Here is a 21,963-nt window from a genome sequence, read left to right on the forward strand (position 1 = left end):
TCACGTCTGCAGCACGGGGCAGCCCTTGGCGACGGCCTCCAGCAGCGCGTCCGTGGCGCCCTGCAGCCGCACCACGGTCAGCTTGGCGAACTCCTGCCGGGCGAGCGCGTCGCAGAGCGCCGCCTGGTGGGGGCTGCCGTCCGGGAACGTCACCCAGCGGAGGTCCATGGTCTGCAGCGAGGCGCCCAGCGGCCGCAGCAGCAGCGGCACCACCAGGTCCAGCGCCTCCGCGCCCAGGTCCGCCACCTCCGGCACGCGCACCTCCTTCAGGCCCGGCGCCGCCAGCAGACGCAGCAGCAGCAGCTCGACGCGACTGCGGGCATGGAAATGACAAACATCAACAATTTTAAAAAGAATAAAGAAAAACCTATTGGGAAATAATATTTTTTTTCATTCAGTACAGTTTATGAGAAATAGTAGTCATGGTACGTTGTTATTATCCACATCTATGTTATGTTAACACTATCCTTGCAGCAGTACGAATTCGTATTAAACATTCTTGCACATTCAACATTTGTATTCAACAATCTAACACATAAAAATGTAAAAAGTAGTATCTTTGAAGTGACAATGCCCATTCTGTATAGTTTTTGACGAAAAGAACCTGAAAACCAAGGATTGACACTTCGCCTTTCCTGAAGGCCCTTGAAGAGTACCAGAACTCATGCGCTCCTTTCCTCCTATCAAACTCGGTGGGGGCAATTTCCTTGAAGCGCAGTTGTACGCTTCAAGAAGGGTATAAAAGTCTTCAAATGTAGTTCCAGGCATAAATGAAGCGTAAAACCACACTTAAGTTTTGTCAGTGAACATTAAGAGGAAGTAGGAGAAGCTTGAAACTATGCACGATGTGTGACACAAATGTGCCGTAAACAAAAAAAAGCTTGCCAGTTGGCTTCAAAAACTCCCCCCAAAAATTAAGCTTTGGTAATTTATTCAGGAAAGAATGGTGAGTTTCCAAATGTGATTGAACTCAAAATATTGATTTCTTTAAGAGAAAAGCCACATTTTAGTGCCTTTAAGAGCGTTGCCAAAAAATTTCCCAGCGGCTTTCAATGGGACGGAATCACATGACATTTGTTTAGAGTGATTCAAAACATGTACAGGTTTACTACAGATTTTACTAAGGAAACTTTCAAATTAAGCTTGTGCTTCATGTAACATATGTTATGTTTTAATAATTTACAAGAGTGCATTTTTGGTCCGTTATTGAACTCTTTGGTGCCTCCACACTGGAATTAGTATGATTTTGAAAAAATTGTCACTAAAAACTACCTACAGTTATCAATGAATAAATTCCAAGCAAGGAAACTCATATATGTCTGAACCAGGAACGCAAGTATTTCTAATATGGCTGAGAATTTTGTCGATTAAATATATACATGGCAGTATAGTAAAATGTAAGCTAATGACACGACTGACCTTTACGTTATTTATTTACAAATTAACAAGTAAACTTGAAGGTTCAAACACCTGAATCTGAAACCTTTCATGCACCTTTGAAGCTTACAAAATTGGAAAAACTATTAGTGACAATTTTGGCCACTTTTACACCAAGATCCTCCATCAAAAGCGAGTCCAGCTCTCTTAGACGTTGGACCACCTTGAACCCCACAGTTCGCGCTTGAGGTGACTCACCCGGACAGGTGCCGATTCTCGAGAAGCTTGAACAGTTGCTCGCGGACTTGCAGTGGGGCCCGACTGATCAAGTCGCGCAGTCCCTCGTCCGGCTCCAGCGGGGCGGGGTCTCGGGCCGCAGCCGACTCCACCGCCGCCAGCAGGCCCTTGAGGAGCGCTTGGCAGCTGCAGGTGCGGAGCGTCCGCACCGGCTTCCTAGCCATGTGGACGGAGGGGAACACGGGCAAGTGACGGAGAGGCTTCCCTGCCACAGGGTCCGAGCTTCCACTGAAAGAGAATGAAAAGAAAGTTATTGCCCAATTTGGCAGCGATGAAACTTTTTCCCCACTTCGCTGCAGTGATGGGGCGCGTTGTAGCACAGAAAAACAAGAATGGTTTCGATCTTGGAGCCCAATGTGATCCTCAGGGATGCCAAACGAGGAAACCGCATGTTGAGACACTGAAATTTGATTGGCGAAGTGCCACCCAAAGTTCTAGCATGACAATTTAGTTTTGTAAAAAGATACAGAGATGAGACAGACCTGGATGTATCGACAAACAAAACAAGGCGTAAATGAACTGTTTCAAAAAAGTGAGCAAAACTGTTCTGAATAAAAACAATGGAGACGATGAGGTATCTAGATAGGAAGATGAGACCTGGATGTATCAACAAACAAAAAAAGCGTAAATGAACTGTTTCAAAAAAGTGAGCAAAACCGTTCTGAATAAAAACAATGGAGACAATGAGATTTCTGTAAACAGGAGGTTCTATGATTAGGTAGAATTTTTATTTTAAAAAAATATGAAGTTTGTTGTAGTTAAGATCAAAATTATAATATTAAAGGCATATACCATTCTCTAAACACATTGAGACCTCTCTTTGCCTTTATTGGCTTTCCTTTGAAAATTCTTTTTTAGCAAACTTTTTGAACGTAAAGAGTTGGTCTTGATATTTTCCACTACTTCAACTCACTCTGAAACGATTCAGCACCCACAATCCAATGGGTTCATAACAAAATCAAAGACACTTTTTTGAAGCTATAATGTCAAACTTTTCTAAGCTGAACAAAACTTACAAAATATAATAACATTTTGACTGAAGAAGCTCTGTAATGGGTCTACTGGGTAGTTGACGGAATCTTCAAAGGGTGAGTTGAAGTAATGGAAAATGTGAAGACCAACTATCTACATTCAAATAGTATCACCAAGGAAAAATAAAAAAATAAAGGCCAAAGAATGAATAAAAGTCCCTTGAACTGTGTTGGGAGGGCGGTATGCTCCTTCAAACTTACTATTTTGATCTTTACAACGGAATACATCATACATCCAACAAACTTTATCAGTGATACCCATTTTCGAGGAAGCAACTTTGGTGACTCATAGAAGTTAGTTGCTTTCCTGATCAAGTGTTAGGATTTAAGTGAATGTTCACATCCTGCACAACCTGACACATAACTTTCGTACCCACTATTGTGAAACTCCAGCACCTGGTTCCTGATACTGGAAATGTAGGACTGTCAGGTTGATAAGTAATGATACCAGTTGAAATTGGGTAACCGCTCAAAATTTCAGTCACCGAACCCATCTCAGCCATGGAGGGGTTTAGCTTTAATGCATTCTAAACAGATCACTATGATCTCACATTACCAGACAATGCCCAACTTCCAAAAATGGATTAGTTTAGTGAGGAAAGTTTCTTCTGGTTCATGATTAATATTTCAAAAATATGGGATGGCACTTATGTTCTGCAAGGAGGGTTGTACTGGCCATGTTAAGTTTTCCAAATTGCGCCCTAACATGAAAATTTGTAGGAGAAAAACATGTAATTGTGAAACAAGAAACAAAAGAACAAAAGAGCCTATACCATACTCCATATCCAGTGTAAGAGGATTTATGAACTCATTTAAGCAGTTCCTTTTAAAAGTCTCTAACAGAAAGTAAATAAATGTCAACTGATAATGCGGACATTTTTCATTTGCTTAGCTCAAACAACAAGCACAGGCAAAAGCAAGACATACGGACCAACATAAACAAGAATATAACATAAAAATGGCAGAATTTTAATCACGTTATGAAAATTTCTTAAAAGCACTGCTAGTGTCACGGTCTTAGTGACCAGCCACAGTTTGTCAAGTTTGAGCGCAGTAGTGAAGATTACCCCGTTCAATAGTTTATGTTGAAATACTAAGAGGAGGAGACTTTCTGGAGATCCAACAATAATTGGCATTTGATTCCTCTTTGACTAGATTTTTGGATCAAGGCATTGCTCTCTTAACTTCATGTATTAGCACTTACTATGTAATAATACTTAACAATGGACTTGACAGTCAGACTCAATTAAAAGAAAATAAGATTTCCAGCAGGACCTCCACTCACAATTAGTCACGTACGGAACCATCCTGGTGTGTGGTTTGCAGTAAAAGAGTGCTAAATTGTTTCAAACACCCAACAATTCAGTGTCTATTTGAATCAAAAACAGTGTTTGCTAGGTTATGTTCTCCAAACAATGCGAATGTTTCTAAAATTAAGGGTTATTTGGGCACACAGAATGTAAAACACACTAACATATTACTTTCTTCGGGCGGGAATGGACAAATGTCGAGCCTTCATAAACACGGAACGTCCGAAATAGAGAAAACTTGAAAGCTAGAGGCTCACAACGCCACCAGCTCAAAACGCGCAAAAAGGTATTTACATCCCCCCACGCGTTTCCACCACGACTTTTTCGGGACAACAGCGGGTGAAGAATATTGGAGGGCACAGTCTGGTGAAGTTTGAAGTCATTTCGATTATTTGTTTACTTCCAGTCGCTGTAAACTTACCTCCTAGGGCGACTTGCCGGGCACACTTGTTGTTGGTTGTAGGCCTTGTTTGTTTGTTTGGCTGTGAAGGAAGAGGAGAGGGGAGGAGGGAGGCACCGCCTTGTGGTTTGACACGAAGTGCGGAAGTGCCGAGCTCCGCGGGAAACTTCAAGCGTTTGAAAACGTGCGTTTCCTTCTCGGATAAAAACCACAGAACCACACGAATGATCCACGTTTGGTGCCCCGACCCATGCTCGGCGACTTGTCTGCGCCCGTTCTATGGGCGTCAAAAATGAACGTCTCAAATCTACGTTGGATACTTGTTCAAAATTAATGTTTTAATTATGCATTTTTTAAAAAAGTGACCCACAATTGATTTCTTACCTTATTTGAGGGGGGGGGGAGTGCTAAGGGGGTCGTCCACTAATAGGGTACAAGTGATCCAGGAAGCGGAAGAAGGGGGTAAGTCGAGTTGAATCCGTGCACTTTTGCAAGGCCTATACTTTGCAGGTGGAAGAACAGGTGGGGAATGTCATCTAAAAATAGATGCAAGAGGATGGGACGTGTCTCACCACACTTATTTTTGGACCAAATTTTCGCTCATGTTTACATGAAAGACTGATAAGAGGTCACTGAATCAACTCGACTTAACCCCTTCTTCCGCTTCGTGGATCAAGTGAGGTGGTAGGGGTCGGCCGCTCCCCCGCCCCTCCCCGCCCCCCCGTCGCGCGCCTCCCTTTAGAGCGGGGGTCCTGCATGAGCCAGATGAGCCTTACGGGACGCACGGCTGGCCGTCGAGGGAGCCCGGCACCGGAAATCGGGTGGGGGAAACGCGCTAAGGCGGCAAGCCGCCGCCCTCCCCCACCCCTAGCCCCTCCTCACCCCTCACCCTCGCTGTTTCCGGGTCTCAGGAGCGCGACGGAGGGGCGGGGAGGTGCGGGGGAGCGGCCGACGGCTAACACGTCGCTTTAGGGTACTTTCGTAGATCCCTGAACCGGAAGCACACAGACGCCATGTTGGCGGAAGTAGATCCAAACTTGACATGGGAAAGAGATGTTAGTCAAACGTATCGGCCACACTTGAACATAAACAGTCGTTTGATGCTTGTTTGCGGTGCGTATGTGTTTCGCGGGCAATATTTGCACAGCTCGGCTATAGTTATAGATCCGAAGAGAGGTTAGTTTCCGGCCAATTTGGCGTCTGCTGGTCTGCTTGCTTCCGGTTCAGGATCTACGAAAGTACCCTATTACGTTTACTCACTTTTGACCACATTCTGACCCCTAGTCCCACCATGTTACGCATCGTTACGCAGGGCCAAAACCCCCTGCCGCCTCTACAGCGTAACGTTGCGCAAACTTTCTCAGGTAGATACTTTTTTACCCTGAAGTACCGCTTAAACATCTGGCTCGGCCCCCTGGTTCCTTCACGTACCGCAGCGTTACACCGAACAGATCCCCCCCTTGAGCGTAACGTAATCAATGAACGGCCCCCAAGCCAGCGTAACATCACGCTCAACTCAATGGAGCACTTCGCTCACAGGTAAGGGTAAGGGTAGAACTCGCCGCCGGGTGAAGAACAAACGAAATCAAAAAGTCAGGAACCAGTGGCGCGCCTCCTAGCGGCCGTTGCTGTGAACTGTGAAAAGCTGAACCCTGATTGGTCTCAGGCGTCGGTCTCGCCGAAGTTTATAAGCAGTGGCCGCTAGGTGTGCATCTGGTTCCCGAGTTTTGATTACTCATGTTCTTCACTGGGTGACTACTGAACGGGTCCTAACTCAAAATAGACCTGACTCAGCATTTTAATCAAGATTTCTCGTATGTTCCTCCCTGGCCCAGGTGGATGCAGAGCAGCGGACTCCAGCAGAGCAATCAACGTTGCACAGCGCGGGACGGCGGTTCGAGTGGAGCCCTCTGAGTCTTGTTGGCGCTTGTCTGCAGACTTCACTCCCGTAAGCCCAGCACGGAACTCATCAGTGCTTCACGTCCCACCCAAATGGACCGATCTGTGAGTAAATTCCAGCTGATTGCGATTCAATGCACTACTGAAGCGTTGTTCGGTCGCCACTGTCTTCCCTCAGAGACTTCCAGCGGAGCGCGCTGAGGGTGAGGGAGGGACAGTACACACTGAATATTAATGTTCATAACTATGGCCGGTTTTGTGCATACTGAAGATGTGCACAAATTTGTTCATAACTTAGGTACAATTTTGAAAATACTTACGGACAATATAGAAATATTGTCCTTAATATATGTACAAATTTGTACAATACTTCCTTATGCACTACAACGGCCATAGCTACGGACAATAATAGTACATACAAATGTATTGTGTACCGGGAAACAGATACTAATTATCGTCTTTTCATTGCTCCTGAGTGTTCATGCACGATCCCAAAACTCCAGTAAGCTGAAATAGGGTACTTAGCAGGAAATTTAGGCCGGAAGTCAGCTACAGAACGGGATAAACAACGCGACCACCACAGATCAGTTCTCCTGAGTCGGCACACTTACTCACTTAAATACTTGTTGGTTGGCACCAGACCTGGTTGTTAGAGTGGAGCGATGAATCCAACATGGGAAGTTTTAGGTGTTCTTTAAGGGGAGGTTCTGGTGAAAATCTTGCTATTTTCCAAATGGATCCTACAGTCACAATTTGTTCGGAATATAAAATCTTACTTTGAGGGGACTAAAATTTGACTTTTGAAGGCACATGCCAGGCTCTGAACCCAGTCGAAGAGCCTTTTTGAGCCTATTTTGGCTGTATCTTAAAAAATCTTCTTGCGCATACTATTTTGTCGTAAAAGGTTGACCTTGACATTTTTCACTTCTTCGATTCATTTTCAAAAGATGCCGGCATGCATAGCTCAAAATATCCCTTTCAATATTAATTGTAAGCTTTTTAAGCTGAAAAGTCCCTAAAATTTGTCTATTTTGTACATTTTTGGTCAATTATAGTGAAATGCTTGGTTAGAAAGCTTGCGAATAAAAATGTAATTAACGTTTTGAGTTCTGCATGCCGGCATCTTTTCAAAATAAATCGAAGAAGTGAAAAATGTCAAGGCCAACCTTTTACGACAAAATAATATGCGCAAGAAGATTTTTAAAGTTACAGCCTAAATAGGAGAAAAAGGCTCTGCGACTGGGTTCAGCGCACAGAATGTGCCTCCCCATTGAAAATTTTTAATAATTACTTGGTAAGACATCAAATTTTTAACAACTTTTCACAGTGGGACCTATTTAGGAGAAAATAGCATTTTCACCAGAACCTCCCCTTAACTGATTTCAAAAATGTTTTTAGCTATTTGGTGTGCAGCGGCGGGGCCGTAGGCCTTCCCCTGGCTTGTTTTATGCACCCGAGGAAGGCCGCCACTCTGATTTCGGGCGTACCACAGATAACGGGGTTACGGGAAATTTTCTAGGGATTACGCGTGAAATTTCGGTTCAAAAACGTTGAAAATTGACTCTAAAATTTTGAAAAATGCGAGGGATGAATCACTAGCGTACTCATGTGTACAAATTAGCCCGCACGCTCAGTGTACACACTAAATGCTTATGGACTTTATCGGACTTTATGTCCATACCTATGGCCGTATTTGTGCATACCGAAGTTACGTACAAATTTGTACATAAATTAGGTACAATGTTTTACATACTTAAGCACAATATGGAAATATTGTTCCTAATTTATGTACAAATTTGTACATATGTTCTGTATGTTCAAAAACGGCCATAGCTATGGACAATAAAGTACATAAGACATTTAGCGTGTTCACAAGTTTAAAAAGAGCAAAATTCGCTCAGTTTTTACACGATTTGGCGTTGTGTGTCGTCTCAACCGCTAAAACAAGCAAAACAAGAAGGAAAGACATCAAAGAATTGATATCACATGGGAGGGACTCGTTCTTTACAAAGCTAGATTGATGTGTCAGTCGCTGATCGTTACATGAATTGTCCTCTGACGATTTGTAATTTTGCCTTTTAACGAACGCTTCCGGTTGGTTCTCCTCTCAGGCAGGAAACATCGATGCATCGCGATATCTCGAGATATCGATTCTCGTGCATAATCGAGTTTACACTAGAGTCCGTGAGTCCGTGCCAAAAACCTGCTTTTTCCATGACCAAAACCCTCAGAAGGACACATTTATTTTAGAAAACAGTCAAATGAAACTTATTATTTCATCTCTCATCTCGAACATAAGACGTGCAACACCATCAAAAAGAAATTCATTAAGATGACACAGCTTGCATTACTGAGACATGTATCATGGTTAGGGTTAAACAATGTTTCGTTATTACCAAATTTCTCAAAATTATCCATTGTCACTTGCAAAAAACCCTCCTAGATTTTTGTTGACCAAAGATCTCGTGTCATTGTTGTTGTACTTTGCGTTTCAGTGGCGTTCAACATCAAAAGATACAGACACGTTAAAAGAGGTTAGTTACACATAGTGCACTAAAAACGTCTCTCTTTCATGTTCATTTTCTCAATATTTCTCATTGCATGTAAAAAAAAAACCTTCATTTACGATCAAGCGACTGACACTCCATCTTTCATTTGATACCACTCTCATTTTCCCACATGCTGTGAGATCTGAGATGAAAGATGTCCCCCCAAAACTCATTTTTGAACACAATACTCGTTCTCTTCACATAGAGTTTTGTATGTTAGTGAGTGGTGTGTAAAGAACGAGTAAAAAACCGGTTAAAATGTGGAATTTATGAGTGTAGAAGGTGTATTCACCCTGCTCATGCACTCATGTGAACACCAGAACGCTGAGTGATTCACCCCTCAGAAAAATGGAAGAATTTTGTCAAGGATTTCGTGATTACGGCGTTGATTACCGGAGATTGTGGTGGCCCCCTCGTATGCACCTAGCTCGTGGTTTGCACCTGCTCTAATGCCATAACTCTTCGACGCCTCTTAAAAGAACATTTCTTACTGTCAGATTAAATCCAAGTCAATCCCAACGTTTTGTGTCGATTCAGAGCTACACTGTCAGTCTCGCAATGACTTTTTCTCTTGTCAAAGAGTTTATTGTGCGAACGTAATATGCACTATTTTCTCCCTAGCTATGCACTGTGTTCATTGTACAAGGTATCAAGACCGGAGGTCGTGCGTGAAAATGCAAACTTCTACACCAATAATCTGTCGTGGTCGACACTTAAGGGTGTGTGAGTATTAGGTACGAAACTCTTACACTCAAAATTTTATCCAAATCTACCCACCCATTTAGCCACAGTAGGCTGTTTTCATTGAAATTTAGCTTTTGGTGGAAAAATCAGCCACGCAAAGTTTTTTGTGGGAGTGATCTGAAAATTGTTTTGAGTTACCTAGACCCCTCCCCTACAATTATATATGAATTTTTTTTTGTTTGGACAAAGCAAACTTAACAATTTATTATTTGGAAAATATTTGTTTTTTTTCCTTCCATTTTTTACCACCACTTCGACTTAAACGACTTGAGAAAGTGGCCAACTATTTGAAATATCTCCTTGTTACATCGTTACATGGACCACAGAGAACTACTCCAAGAAGTGTGGTTAGTATAAAACAAAACTGAATGCGTAGCTAGTTGAGGGAGTAGAAAAAAAATTTCTTCGACATCAATCGTAAGTGTTGGGTGGCCAGAAAAGGCGCATACATACATCAGTCCATGTTGCATGAGCCGCTCACTTAAGGGTTCATAACACAGACCTTTAGGACATGCTGTCGGTAATAAAAGAATATTATTCATTAAAATATCTAGTGAATAAAATTATCATTTTTATCAATTTTGGTACAAGTTTTCACCCACACCTCACCTTAATTCTGACTTTCTGTCATTTGCAATGTACTTTTTATTTTCTATATGCCCTATAGACAATTTTACCTTTTAAACGAACAAAATTGTACATACTTCAGGAGAATGTAGTCCTTTTTACGTTTGCGCAAAAAACTTTACAAGCTAGAGAGAAAAAAGGCCATAGGTCTGAGAGTGTATCCCAACGGCAAACGACTTTGAAAGCGGTCTTTTCTCTAAATCCGTGACGCCCACTTACTTCGGAAAATGAATTGTCTAAGGATTTGTTAAAAAGTGTCATCCTTACGTGGACATGTATCCTAGAGTTATTGCGATTCACGGTACCGTAGAACGGGGTAATATGAGACATGAAGGAAAATCGAGACAAAGTGCACTTTTTTCGGTTTTTATCGGGTTGCTCTCTAGCGGTTGTTTGGAAGACCGACGTGAATTTTTTTTCGTAATCTAGGAGGCCTTGGCAGCTCATACAGGAAACGCACGAAGGCAATCAGAGACTCGCCAGGATTATTTAGAATCAAAGGAAAAATCTCTAATAACAAGGTAGGTGTACGCCAGACCGTGTCTTGTCGTAACAGGCTTCGCTATGCTGCGCCAGTTTCGACAATCCACGCCTGGCGTTACACCTACCTTGGCCTGCGGCGCTTGCCTGCCTTTCATTTCCAGGCATCCGCATACCGATTTGCGTGATTGGAGGTCAAAACAGCATTTGATTTCGTGCCTAGGGCTGCATTGGCCTGACTTTTTAACTTGTCGAGGCTGGGGGGCTCCGCCCCCCAGACCCCCCTTTCTTCAAGACAGAAGTGATCTGCCTGCAGAAAACTCGATTTTTCGCCGTTTTTTAGGTGTTTTTCGGCTATAAAAACCGAACCAGTTGAGCTAGGATAGTGAAATTTCGCGTGTGACGAGCCAAGGACATACCCAAAAAGTGTGCAAAATCTCACCGAGATCGGCCGAGCCGTTCAGGAGGAGTAGCGCGGACACACACACACACACACGCACGCACGCACGCACGCAGACAGGAAAAATTTTTCAACCCCACCTGAGTAACAGGCTTCGCTATCGCTCAGCCAACAAGTTTTATAAAGGTAGTAAAAACCTCCCCAGAAACCTCGGTTAGAACTCGGGTTCTCGTCCGAACGAGGTTTAAATCTGAAGGCAATCATGTCAACATAATCAGGACAAAATTTGGTTCCGTTATGTCTTCTCCCAGGCCGCCTGTTTCAGAAGGAATATAATGTTGTTACCTTGCAGGGAAAATAGAGACACCTATTTTCGCTTGAAACATGAGGCCTACCGTACTCCACTGTTAATAATCTCAAGTAATAACGATTTTAACAGGAATTTGTTTAACTATCTGACCGGCATCTATGGTCTTCGTTTAGAATTTTCATGTGGCAGGCACAACTCATGACTTCTTTTACATTTTTCAGCTCTTCTAGTGACACCCATTTTTCTCCCCCCAGATTTAATATCGTCTCCATTATGGTTCCCAATCATCTTTAAAATGAATAAAAAGAAGTTGAAAAGTTCAAAACCCGCCTAAATGAGTTAATTTTCCATACTTCTTTTACCATTTTTCTCTCTTGCACTGTTAAAAAATGGTTGTACAGAAACAATCAGATGAGTGAAAATTTAGTCGTTCCAAAACATAGAATTTCATCATGAACCAAAGCGAAAAAATTGTCGTTGAGTCTAGTAAGCAACATTTTGTCGTTGCAGAACAAAATTCTTGTTGTCACTCTTTACAATACAATTTGTGTGGAAACAACATCTTTTGCAATTATCTGCTCATTTAAAGCATCTTATGAATAATCATCTATTTTGTTCTTTAAAGTCATATGGAAATTACTATTGTAAAAAAAAAAAAACCATGCAAAATAAATTTAGCGACAAAGGTACTCTATGAATATTGTCGTTGACATTACAAAATTTCTTTTGGACTTTCAATACTTGTCTTTGATGTATTATTGTTGGTGCGTTATTACAAGACAGTCGTTGTGAAATTATCCCTTAGTTCCAATACGACTATGGTTTAACAAGCTATTTGTTCCACAACAAATCTTGTCGCTAAAAAAGTTAGCGATAAATGTGTCGCTAAAATACGACAAAATTTTAATCAGTGTGTCTCATATTACCCCACATTGTAGGGAAATATGGGATGGCATTCCGAGGGTTATTGAAAGGTCCATACTGCAGCTAAAAATCTGAAATTTGGTGGGAGTGTAGCCAAAGAGTCAATAACCAAGTGATCAACACCTCAGTGTCTCAAATTGAAATTAGAAGGGAAAAATTCACAAGAAACCTCGAAATTTTTCTCACATTACCCCGTTCTACGATAGTTCATGAACCGTTGTAGGTACCTCTGCATTTAGGATGGTTCTAAATCTGCACTGACAGTTATGATGGTCTTGGATCTACTCTGGCAGTTAGGATTATCTTGGATCTACTGCGGCAGTTAGGATCATTCTTTTAGGACACTGAGAATCCAAACGCTATGAGTATAGCGTCAATTGGTACAATGCTTTTGCATTGCAAGGGCATTTTCGGGACGCATTGCACGTAAGGTGCAATATGGTTATGGCATTGCACGTACGGTGCAATATCTCAATGCATTGCTCCATAGTGCTGTACTTACAGCGTTTGGAATCTCAGTAGAGGCATCGACTCATGTACTGAAATCCCTGCCGGGTTTAGAGTTGGCCGTACTAATTCCGTGGTGGTGTTCTCGCAGCTCCTGGACCTGCCCGACGACGCGCTGCTGGCCGTGCTGGCGTACCTGGGGCCCCTGGACCTCATGACTTGCCGGCCGGTGTGCCGCCGCCTCCGGGACCTCAGCCTGCACCGGTCCCTTTGGCGCGATGCCCGACTCAAGATCCGGGGCGAGGCCCTGCCGATCGCCGCGCTGCGCCTGGCCCCCTGCCTGGCCGAGCTGGACGTGTCCCAGGGGATGGAGCTCGCGGCCTCCGCCCTGTCCGACAGTGCGTGCGTGGTCGCTAGCCTCAGGCTGGGTGACGATGGCAGCGGGGACGGCTACTACGCCCGAGAGGTGCTTCAGCGGGTCGCCAATCTCGGGGGCCTCAACAAACTCGTATTAGATTTCAGCCCGTTTGAGTTAAATGATTCACGGCCCGTCTACATGAAAGTGGACTGGAATAATCCCTGCAACAGTTGGGAAATGCCTAACTCTCTATTGGAGCTGGTCTACAATCTAGATATCCGTGAACTCAGCCTGATCTGTGCCGCACCGTTGATTCCAACACCGTTCTTGGTTCGGGCTGGCGGGGGAGCCAGGCCTTGTCTGACCAAGCTGCGTTACCATGGCCTTGACTTTCATGAAGTTGATTACTTCCTCGAGTATTTACTGCAAACGCACGCGTCAACTCTGACGTACGTGTATCTGCCTCCTCGCTACCTCTCCTTGTCCACGCTTCAAAGTATGCCTAAGCTGCAGTCCGTGAGTTTGGAACTTTGGTCAATTTCTGATGAAGCTGACGATGCTGGAGCCATTGATGGTGATGCTGGAGAAGATGACAACGCTGGAGATGATTTTCCTGTAGATGATGATCCTGATCATGCTGCACATGATGATCCTGTGGGTGATGACGATGGACATAATGATCCTGTCGGTGATGATGGTGGACATGATGATCCTCCTGAAGGCGATAATGCTGGACATTTTGACCCTGTAGGTGATGATGGAGATGAGGATCCTGTTGAGGATGATGCTGGAGATGATGGTCCTGTGGGTGATGTTGAATTTGATGATCCTGGAGAAGACGAGGCAGGAGATAATTATGAGGATGCTGGAAATGATGGTCCTGTAGAAGGCGATGCTCCCGTAGTAGTTCCATTTCTGGGGCTGGGCCCGCATGACGATGTAGGTGTCTTCCCTCCGGGAGCACTTGAGTTTCTGGGCCTCCATCCTCAACTAAAATTTAAGGCACTGCGTGGCTTTATTGACCACGAATCCATTTTGACTGTTACCGAATCCCCTTTCGCCGACGTTGTTCAGGAGCTTGTCATGATCATTGACTCTGACATTGCGTGGGACCTGCTCAGCTCTTCACTCTACCGGTTCTCTTCCCTGACGACACTGTCCGTGAATGAGATCCCCTCGGAAGACTTCTTGCAGGCAGTTACTCCGGCATCTGCGCCGTGCCTCACCATGCTGAAGTTCGATACGAACCACCACATTCACGACGTGCTGCACGAGCCCGCCATCAAGGACCTCCTCCAACGCAACGAACAGCTGCACCTCCGCCTTGAACACGCTGGCCGGAGGGTCCCGAGCGGGTGCGACTGTCGGTGGTGCCTGCACAAGGCCGAGGGCGGCTGGAAGTACTGGAATACTTTCGCATCGCACAGCTGGGCGGCCGAGTGCTGCGGCACCTACTGCTTCCAGTGGCCCTGATGATTCGCCGTTCCTCCTATTGCATCAAGTTGTGGTGGTTGCTTCATGATGTACTTTTACTGACATACGTTCGCGTGACACAGCTTGGCGACGGAGCTCTGATGATTTGCCTCTCCTCGAATGTACAATTTTATCAAGTGTTGCCTGTTGCTTCATGATTTACTTTTAATGCTGATCTCAGTATCTGTTAATTCCTTTCTAAATTGTTTACTCATGGTGGTTTGGGCCTCCCCATAGTGAGCGCTAGCGCACCTGTGGCTACACTCACAGAAAATGCCTCACTCTAAAAACGTGTAATATCTAAACACATAATAAAAGTAACATGCAATAAATTTATTTCTGGACTTAGAAAAAAATCGCGATGTCTTCTGCTTTGCCTATCCTTCGCAAGGTGAGCCGAGAGCAAACCCAGGTAGGCTTCCTCGACGCCTCGTAAATAACAAGCGTACTCTACAAACTGAAGTGTGTACTCAGTATGCATCGACAGATGCAAGCTTATTAGTAACTAAGTTATACTTCATACTGGGCATTTGTATGGTGACAAGTACACACGTACTAATGCATACTGCCAAGTATGCACCGACAGAAGCATGCTTAACAGGTATGCATCTGTAGATGTGCACCCAGCTAGGTATACATCTGTAGGTGTGTACCGAGGGGCAAACAACTTGAATTTTGGTGTACATTTTCCTTGAAATAACGTGAAATAACGAGAAATAACGGTGACATAACGTTAAAATAACGGTGAAGTAACGCGAAATAACGTTGAAATGCCCTTGAAATAACGTTAAAATGACAATAACGTAAATTTGAAATAACGCGTTAATTCAAATTTACGTTATTGTCATTTTATAGACCGCACCAACTGATGCGGTCAAAATGGCATCATTTGACCACACCAGTTGGTGCCGTCTAGACCACGTTTGGTTTTTCAGTGTACCTCCGGCTGCCGCTTACAATCTAAAACGTCCTTGCAACGAGGTTTGAAATGTGGAGGGTGTATCTTTCCCGAGCCACAGGGCTAAATTTCTACCGACTCAAAATAACTCACGCCACACTCACGCGTCAGTGGCTAAAACCATGACGGTGTGAACCGTTGCCCACACGGTAAAAACCGTACCTGGTTTTCCCAGGAAGCCTGTGGTAGAGACAGGCGATTTCCAGGAAGTTTCTGGGAAAACCAGGAACCGTATTTACCGTGCACGTTTTCGGTTTTAGTGGGAGTCGAACCCGCATCATTAGGGATTAGATCACACCACGCTATCGACTGCGCCACGAGGGATCCTTCAGGCAGGTCGCTGCGAGCTCTGTAGGGTGAAGTGCTTAACATGGATCGGGGTACCAATCATGGATCATTTTTGTTAGCGAGCCCGTACCGCCAAACCAATCGACCAATTTCATTTTTCCAAGTTTTTCATGTAGTCTGCACTTTTGACTGCTAGAATCACGCGTGGGGGAGCTATTCAATTTAACCTTTACCCTTAGAATAGGCACATGAAAAAGTGCCTCGGAAAAAGGGTCCGAAAACGGCCTGTTTAAAGCTTAGGCTAGGAGTCAAAATTCAAAGCGTTATAACAAAGAATCCACTCATCAGAAATGTCTCAAATTTTTTCGAGGCACCTTCAGAGTGTACCCTTCCATAATTTAGACGACCGGAAGTTATCGGACCGCCCCTGTCAAAACGCGAGGGGGGGGGGGTGATCCATGTTTGGGTCAGACCCAAATATGGATCACCAAAATCAGTGAAAATTCAAAGCCCTGTAAATTTCAAAGTATTTGTTATTCAATGTTCAGTTCTTGAGAAGTGGTTGTCTTTGTGGTAATCTCGGAGTGTATCGAAGAAAATTTGGGTCATCGTTTGTTTGAGCCGAAATACAGGACATTTCTAAGAAGTGATCCATGTTTGGTAACCTTACCCTACTGGTCCGGCTGGACTGGCCGAGCAGAGGCGCGAGGAAATTCGGCCCCGTGGCGCGGGAAAGCTGGTCGGTCACTCCAGGTGTAGATATTTACTCCGATTTGCTAGGGTAATTTTACTGTCTTAGCAACTGAAATCAGTTCATCTTCCCATGGAGTAAATTTACTCTTGTGACTCATAAACTTCCCCACACAAAGGATATATTTTCTAGCTACATAGGTTCCCCACACAGTGGATACATTTTCTAGCTACATAGGTTATTTAGCTCTGCGCAATATGTAGAGATAAAATTTTCGGGCCATGGCGTAAAATTTAACAGTGCTCTGAAGGGTAAATTTACCCATGATTTTTTACAGTGAAGATGCTCAATGCAAAACAAACTTCGAGTGCTACCAGGTTCGGTAAAAATAGGATTTCCTTTTGAAATTAGAGGGGGAAATGACCACGGATCTTGCGTTAATTGATACATGTGGAGTTAAAATTTAAAAGCAAATACCTGAAAATGAGTTGAAACTTCAAAAGTGACCCCCAATTGATTTCTGACCTTAAGGGGGCAGTCTCGTCCCTGTACCCCTTTTTAGGGGGGTTTCCCCCCCCCTCTTTTGATGACGATGATTTTTTAAATAGACCTCTTAGAGACAAACGGTAAAAACCAAATGAAAAAACGGAATTTTTACAACATTTTCAAAAAAAAATATTTTGTTTTGTCTTCAGTTTTAAGGGAGTTGTAGGGAATGCAGCAAAAGCCGACAAAACATACAAAATTTCACTGCGCGACATTTTTCTCCGGAAGTTCTTAACTTTTTGGCAATCGGTTAGCGGCATCTTGAAGATGAAATAATCCTCTTTACTTTAACCTACAATCGTCCATCTAGCCAAAGGATTACACATTTTAAAACGTAACCAAAAACCTACACAAACTTAGGAACGGTTTTAATTTAGGTTTTCCTTGGGCTATATGGACGATTGTAGGTTAAAGTAAAGAGGATTTTTTCATCTTCAAGATGCCGCAAACCGATTGCCAAAAAGTTAAGAACTTCCGGAGAAAATTGTCGCGCAGTGAAATTTTGTAAGTTTTGTCGGCTTTTGTTGCATTCCCTATAACTCCCTTACAACTGAAGACAAAACAAAATATTTTTTTTGAAAATGTTGTAAAAATTCTGTTCTTTTATTTGGTTTTTACCGTTTGTCTCTAAGAGGTATATTTAAAAAATCATCGTCATCAAAAGAGGGAGGGAAAACCCCCCTAAAAAAGGGTACAGGGACGAGACTGCCCCCTTAAGGAGGGGGATGCAAACGGGTCGTCCACTAATTACGTTACTCACTTCGGCCCACTGTCTGACCCTCCGGCCCACCATGTTACGCAGCGTTACGCTGGGCCACAACCCCCTACCCCCTCTACAGCGTAACGTTACACAAACTTCCTCAGATAAGTACATTTTTACCCTTATTTACCATTTGTTCTTCTGGAATGTGTTCTCACATCGTACTCCAATGAATCTAAAACGGAAGAACAAAAGTCCTACACTGAATACTCCTTACGGATACCATGTATCCGCAATAGGGTACTTTCGTAGATCCCTGAGCCGGAAGCACACAGACGCCATGTTGGCGGAAGTAGATCCAAACTTGACATGGGAAAGAGACGTTCGTCAAACGTATCGGCCACACTTGAACATAAACAGTCGTTTGATACTTGTTTGCAGTGCATATGTGTTTCGCGAGCAATATTTGTACAGCTCGGCTATAGTTTTGGCTCCGAAGAGAGGTTAGTTTCCGGCCAATTTGGCGTCTGCTGGTCTGCTTGCTTCCGGTTCAGGATTCTACACTGTTAAAAAAATTCTGAAAATTCAGACCACTTTTGTCAGACTTAGCGGTCTGAATCTGTAAATCAGACTTTATTCTGAAAAATCAGAGTTTTTGTCTTAGTTCTTGGACGCTTTGTCCGAAAGCTTGGTTCAGACTCGAAGAGTCTCGATATTTGTACTCATTCTCAAAATTCAGATGAACTTGCGTCAGACTTTCCAGACCTCAAGAGTCTGAATTTCGGATTCAGACTACTTTCTGAAATATGTTCAAACAAAAGTGAAAATTGGACAACTTTCGTCAAACCTAACCTTAGGTTAACTCACAATCAGTCTTACATTCAATTTTATCCGACTCCGTTTCGGGGACTTCAAACAAAACGAGAGCATTTTTCTCTCCGCTAGGTGGCGCCAGTGTCGTTAAAAAGGCTGCTGTTGTTAAAAACGTTTTTTTCTGTTAAATTTTTAATATTTCCAACCCGAAATAGCTATTACTCTATTGGATATGACGAAACACGCGCTCCCATACCAAATTTATATCTGTAGCAAACGCGTGAGTTTAACAATTGACATTTGAAGTTACCTCTCGCGGGTGGCTCCGTGCCGTCGTTTCCTTGGGTGCGTCAGGCCGGCTCTAGATGAGTGCAGGGAAGAGTCCCTCTCCGGGGACATTTCCCTACCCTCAATTTTTCACCTAGGCGGTCTCCTGGAGCACGTCTCCTTCAGGTTGGGATGCAAACATTATCATTTTACCGAATTATGGGAACAGTTTTCTGCTGCCACATTCAGACAAAAAATGTAATAACTGAGTAAATTTTGTCTGAATTTTTCAGACTACGACTTGCCTGAAAGGTTCAGACTTATGTAAGTCTGAAAATTTCAGACCAGGATTTAGTCTGAATTTTCAGTAGGTTGTTCTGCATATTTACTTCAGTCAAAATAGTCTGAATTTTCAGCAATTTTTTTTAACAGTGTACGAAAGTACCCTATACGGACGGTTTTGTGCAAGCGTAATTACGGATGGATTTTGTTTGTAATACGGATGATTTTATCCGTAATACAAAGGTTTTCGTGTCCGTAACATACAGACGAAAATATCCGTAAGGTACGGACGAAAAACTCTTTGTAATACGGATGATTTCATCCGTATTACAAGCAAAATCTATCCGTAATTGCAATTGCACAAAAATGTCCGTAATACAGATAGATGAATCCGTAAGAAGTTTAGTGTGTACACTCGCGCTGCTCGCTGGGGGCTCCGCCCCCAGACCCCCGCATGTGTGGAGCGCGTGCCGAAGTATTTTCAGTAAGTCCGTGGTGAGCAAAGGCAAATTTTCTAAGGAAGTAAATGTCCTGCTTCTTTGAAAGCTCTATTTAACCGCTTTTGACCATATAATAAGGCTACTTTTACTGCTCAAATAGATAGCTTGTATTGCATTGGCTACTGTGGCAGTCAATGGGTGCATACAAGGTCCGGAAAATATTAAAGACTGCTTTGACAAGGATAGAGGTGAAAGGAAAAAAACCGTAAGTCTCTACGACCACTCCTCGACCCCAAACATTTCTTTGAGTGAGTAAGTGAGTCAGTGAGTCAGTCAGTCGGATTGGGGCTATATAGATTCTTGAAGATGATTGCCCAATTGCCGGTGGCGGGGTCCCGATTACGGCACAGTTTCGGAAATTCTCGACCAGACCTACCGATGGGGCGAATAAAATTTTTTAGTCATTCGGTCCCCTTTTTGGAAGATTGAGTAGCTTTGCTCGGAAACAGTGAGAAATTTTCAACTTTTGAGATTTTTCCCAATTTTCCCATTAAATTTGGAATCGAATGGAAAAACCCGCAGGTCTCTACGACCACTCCTTGACCCCCAACATTTCTATGAATGAGTGAGTCAGTCAGTCGGATTGGGGCTATATGGGTTCTTGATGATTGATGAGTGAGGGAGTCAGTCAGTCGGATTTTGGGGCTTTATAGGTTCTTGATGACAATTGATGATTGATTTTGAGTATGTTGCCGGTGACGGGGACCCGATTGTGGCACAGTTTCTGAAATGTCTCGACTTGATCTACCGATTGGGCTAATAAAAATTTTTAGTCGGTCGGTCCCCTTTTTTGAAGATTGAGTGGACTTTGTTAAATTTAGGCCTATTTAATCGTTTTTGAGGATGTTGCCGGTGACAGGAACCCGATTGCGGCACAGTTTCGGAAATGTCTCGACCAGACCTACCGATGGGGCGAATAAAAATTTTTAGTCGGTCGGTCCCCTTTTTAGAAGATTGAGTGGACTTTGTTAAATTTAGGCCTATTTAATCGTTTTTTAGGATGTTGTCGGTGACCAGGACCCGATTGCGGCACAGTTCCAGAAACCGCTCGACCAGACCTACCGATGGGGTGAATAAAAATTTTTAGTCGGTCGGTCCCCTTTTTTGAAGATTGAGTGGATTTTGTTGAATTTAGGCCTATTTAATCGTTTTTGAGGATGTTGCCGGTGACGGGGACCCGATTGCGGCACAGTTTCGGAAATGTCTCGACCAGACCTACCGATGGGGCGAATAAAAATTTTTAGTCGGTCGGTCCCCTTTTTTGAAGATTGAGTGGATTTTGTTGAATTTAGGCCTATTTAATCGTTTTTGAGGATGTTGCCGGTGACGGGGACCCGATTGCGGCACAGTTTTGGAAATGTCTCGACCAGACCTACTGATAGGGCGAATAAAAATTTTTAGTCGGTCGGTCCCCTTTTTTGAAGATTGAGTAGGTTTGCTCGGAAACGGTTAGAAATTTGTTCCCCTTTTTTGTAGATAAAGTAGGTTTTCTCGGAAACGGTGAGGAATTTTCAACTTTTGGGATTTTTCCCAATTTTCCCATAAAATTTGGAATCGAATGGAAAAAACCGCAAGTCTCTACGACCACTCCTTCACCCCAAACATTTCTATGAGTGAGTGAGTCAGTGAGTCAGTGAGTCAGTGAGTCAGTCGGATTGGGGCTTTATAGGTTCTTGATGACAATTGATGATTGATTTTGAGTATGTTGCCGGTGACGGGGACCCGATTGTGGCACAGTTTCTGAAATGTCTCGACTTGATCTACCGATTGGGCTAATAAAAAATTTTAGTCGGTCGGTCCCCTTTTTTGAAGATTGAGTGGTCTTTGTTAAATTTAGGCCTATTTAATCGTTTTTGAGGATGTTGCCGGTGACAGGAACCCGATTGCGGCACAGTTTCGGAAATGTCTCGACCAGACCTACCGATGGGGCGAATAAAAATTTTTAGTCGGTCGGTCCCCTTTTTTGAAGATTGAGTGGACTTTGTTAAATTTAGGCCTATTTAATCGTTTTTTAGGATGTTGCCGGTGACCAGGACCCGATTGCGGCACAGTTCCAGAAACCGCTCGACCAGACCTACCGATGGGGCGAATAAAATTTTTAGTCGGTCGGTCCCCTTTTTTGAAGATTGAGTGGACTTTGATAAATTTAGGCCTATTTAATCGTTTTTGAGGATGTTGCCGGTGACGGGAACCCGATTGCGGCACAGTTTCGGCAATGTCTGGACCAGACCTACCGATGGGGTGAATAAAAAATTTTAGTCGGTCGGTCCCCTTTTTTGAAGATTGAGTGGA

The 21,963-nt window shown here is 43.5% G+C and overlaps 3 protein-coding genes across 12 annotated transcripts in view; 2 read left to right on the forward strand and 1 right to left on the reverse strand.

Moving 5' to 3' along the window:
• Positions 1-6,981, reverse strand: LOC117642920. The gene is made up of 3 exons (XM_034381558.1): positions 6,930-6,981; positions 1,636-1,902; positions 1-313 (listed from the first exon to the last, which is right to left on the reverse strand). The coding sequence occupies exons 2-3, from the start codon at positions 1,836-1,838 to the stop codon at positions 1-3; spliced, it is 516 nt and encodes a 171-aa protein (XP_034237449.1). The 5' UTR covers positions 1,839-1,902; positions 6,930-6,981.
• LOC117642626 overlaps positions 4,569-21,963 on the forward strand; it is a 25,695-nt gene continuing 8,300 nt past the window's right edge. The window contains exon 1 of one of the 2 annotated variants that reach the window (XM_034380981.1): positions 4,569-4,599. The gene's annotated coding sequence lies outside the window, so the exon portion shown is untranslated. Of the gene's footprint in view, positions 4,600-19,018; positions 19,076-21,963 lie in introns of those variants that run through there. The other variant, XM_034380980.1, reaches the window with a different exon arrangement.
• LOC117642628 lies at positions 5,187-14,995 on the forward strand. Of its 9 annotated transcripts, none has more exons than XM_034380985.1 (4): positions 5,187-5,236; positions 5,780-5,954; positions 6,251-6,419; positions 12,947-14,995. In XM_034380985.1, the coding sequence occupies exons 3-4, from the start codon at positions 6,408-6,410 to the stop codon at positions 14,624-14,626; spliced, it is 1,692 nt and encodes a 563-aa protein (XP_034236876.1). In that variant the 5' UTR covers positions 5,187-5,236; positions 5,780-5,954; positions 6,251-6,407; the 3' UTR covers positions 14,627-14,995. The 9 variants fall into 9 exon arrangements, with proteins under 9 accessions (XP_034236876.1, XP_034236885.1, XP_034236875.1 ...); XM_034380984.1 differs by lacking the exon at positions 5,187-5,236 and adding an exon at positions 5,306-5,388; XM_034380987.1 differs by lacking the exon at positions 5,187-5,236 and adding an exon at positions 5,338-5,388 and having other exon boundaries at positions 5,803-5,954.

This window comes from Thrips palmi, unplaced genomic scaffold, assembly GCF_012932325.1.
Source record: "Thrips palmi isolate BJ-2018 unplaced genomic scaffold, TpBJ-2018v1 HiC_scaffold_16, whole genome shotgun sequence".
In the NCBI taxonomy this organism is placed as follows: Eukaryota; Metazoa; Arthropoda; class Insecta; order Thysanoptera; family Thripidae; genus Thrips; species Thrips palmi.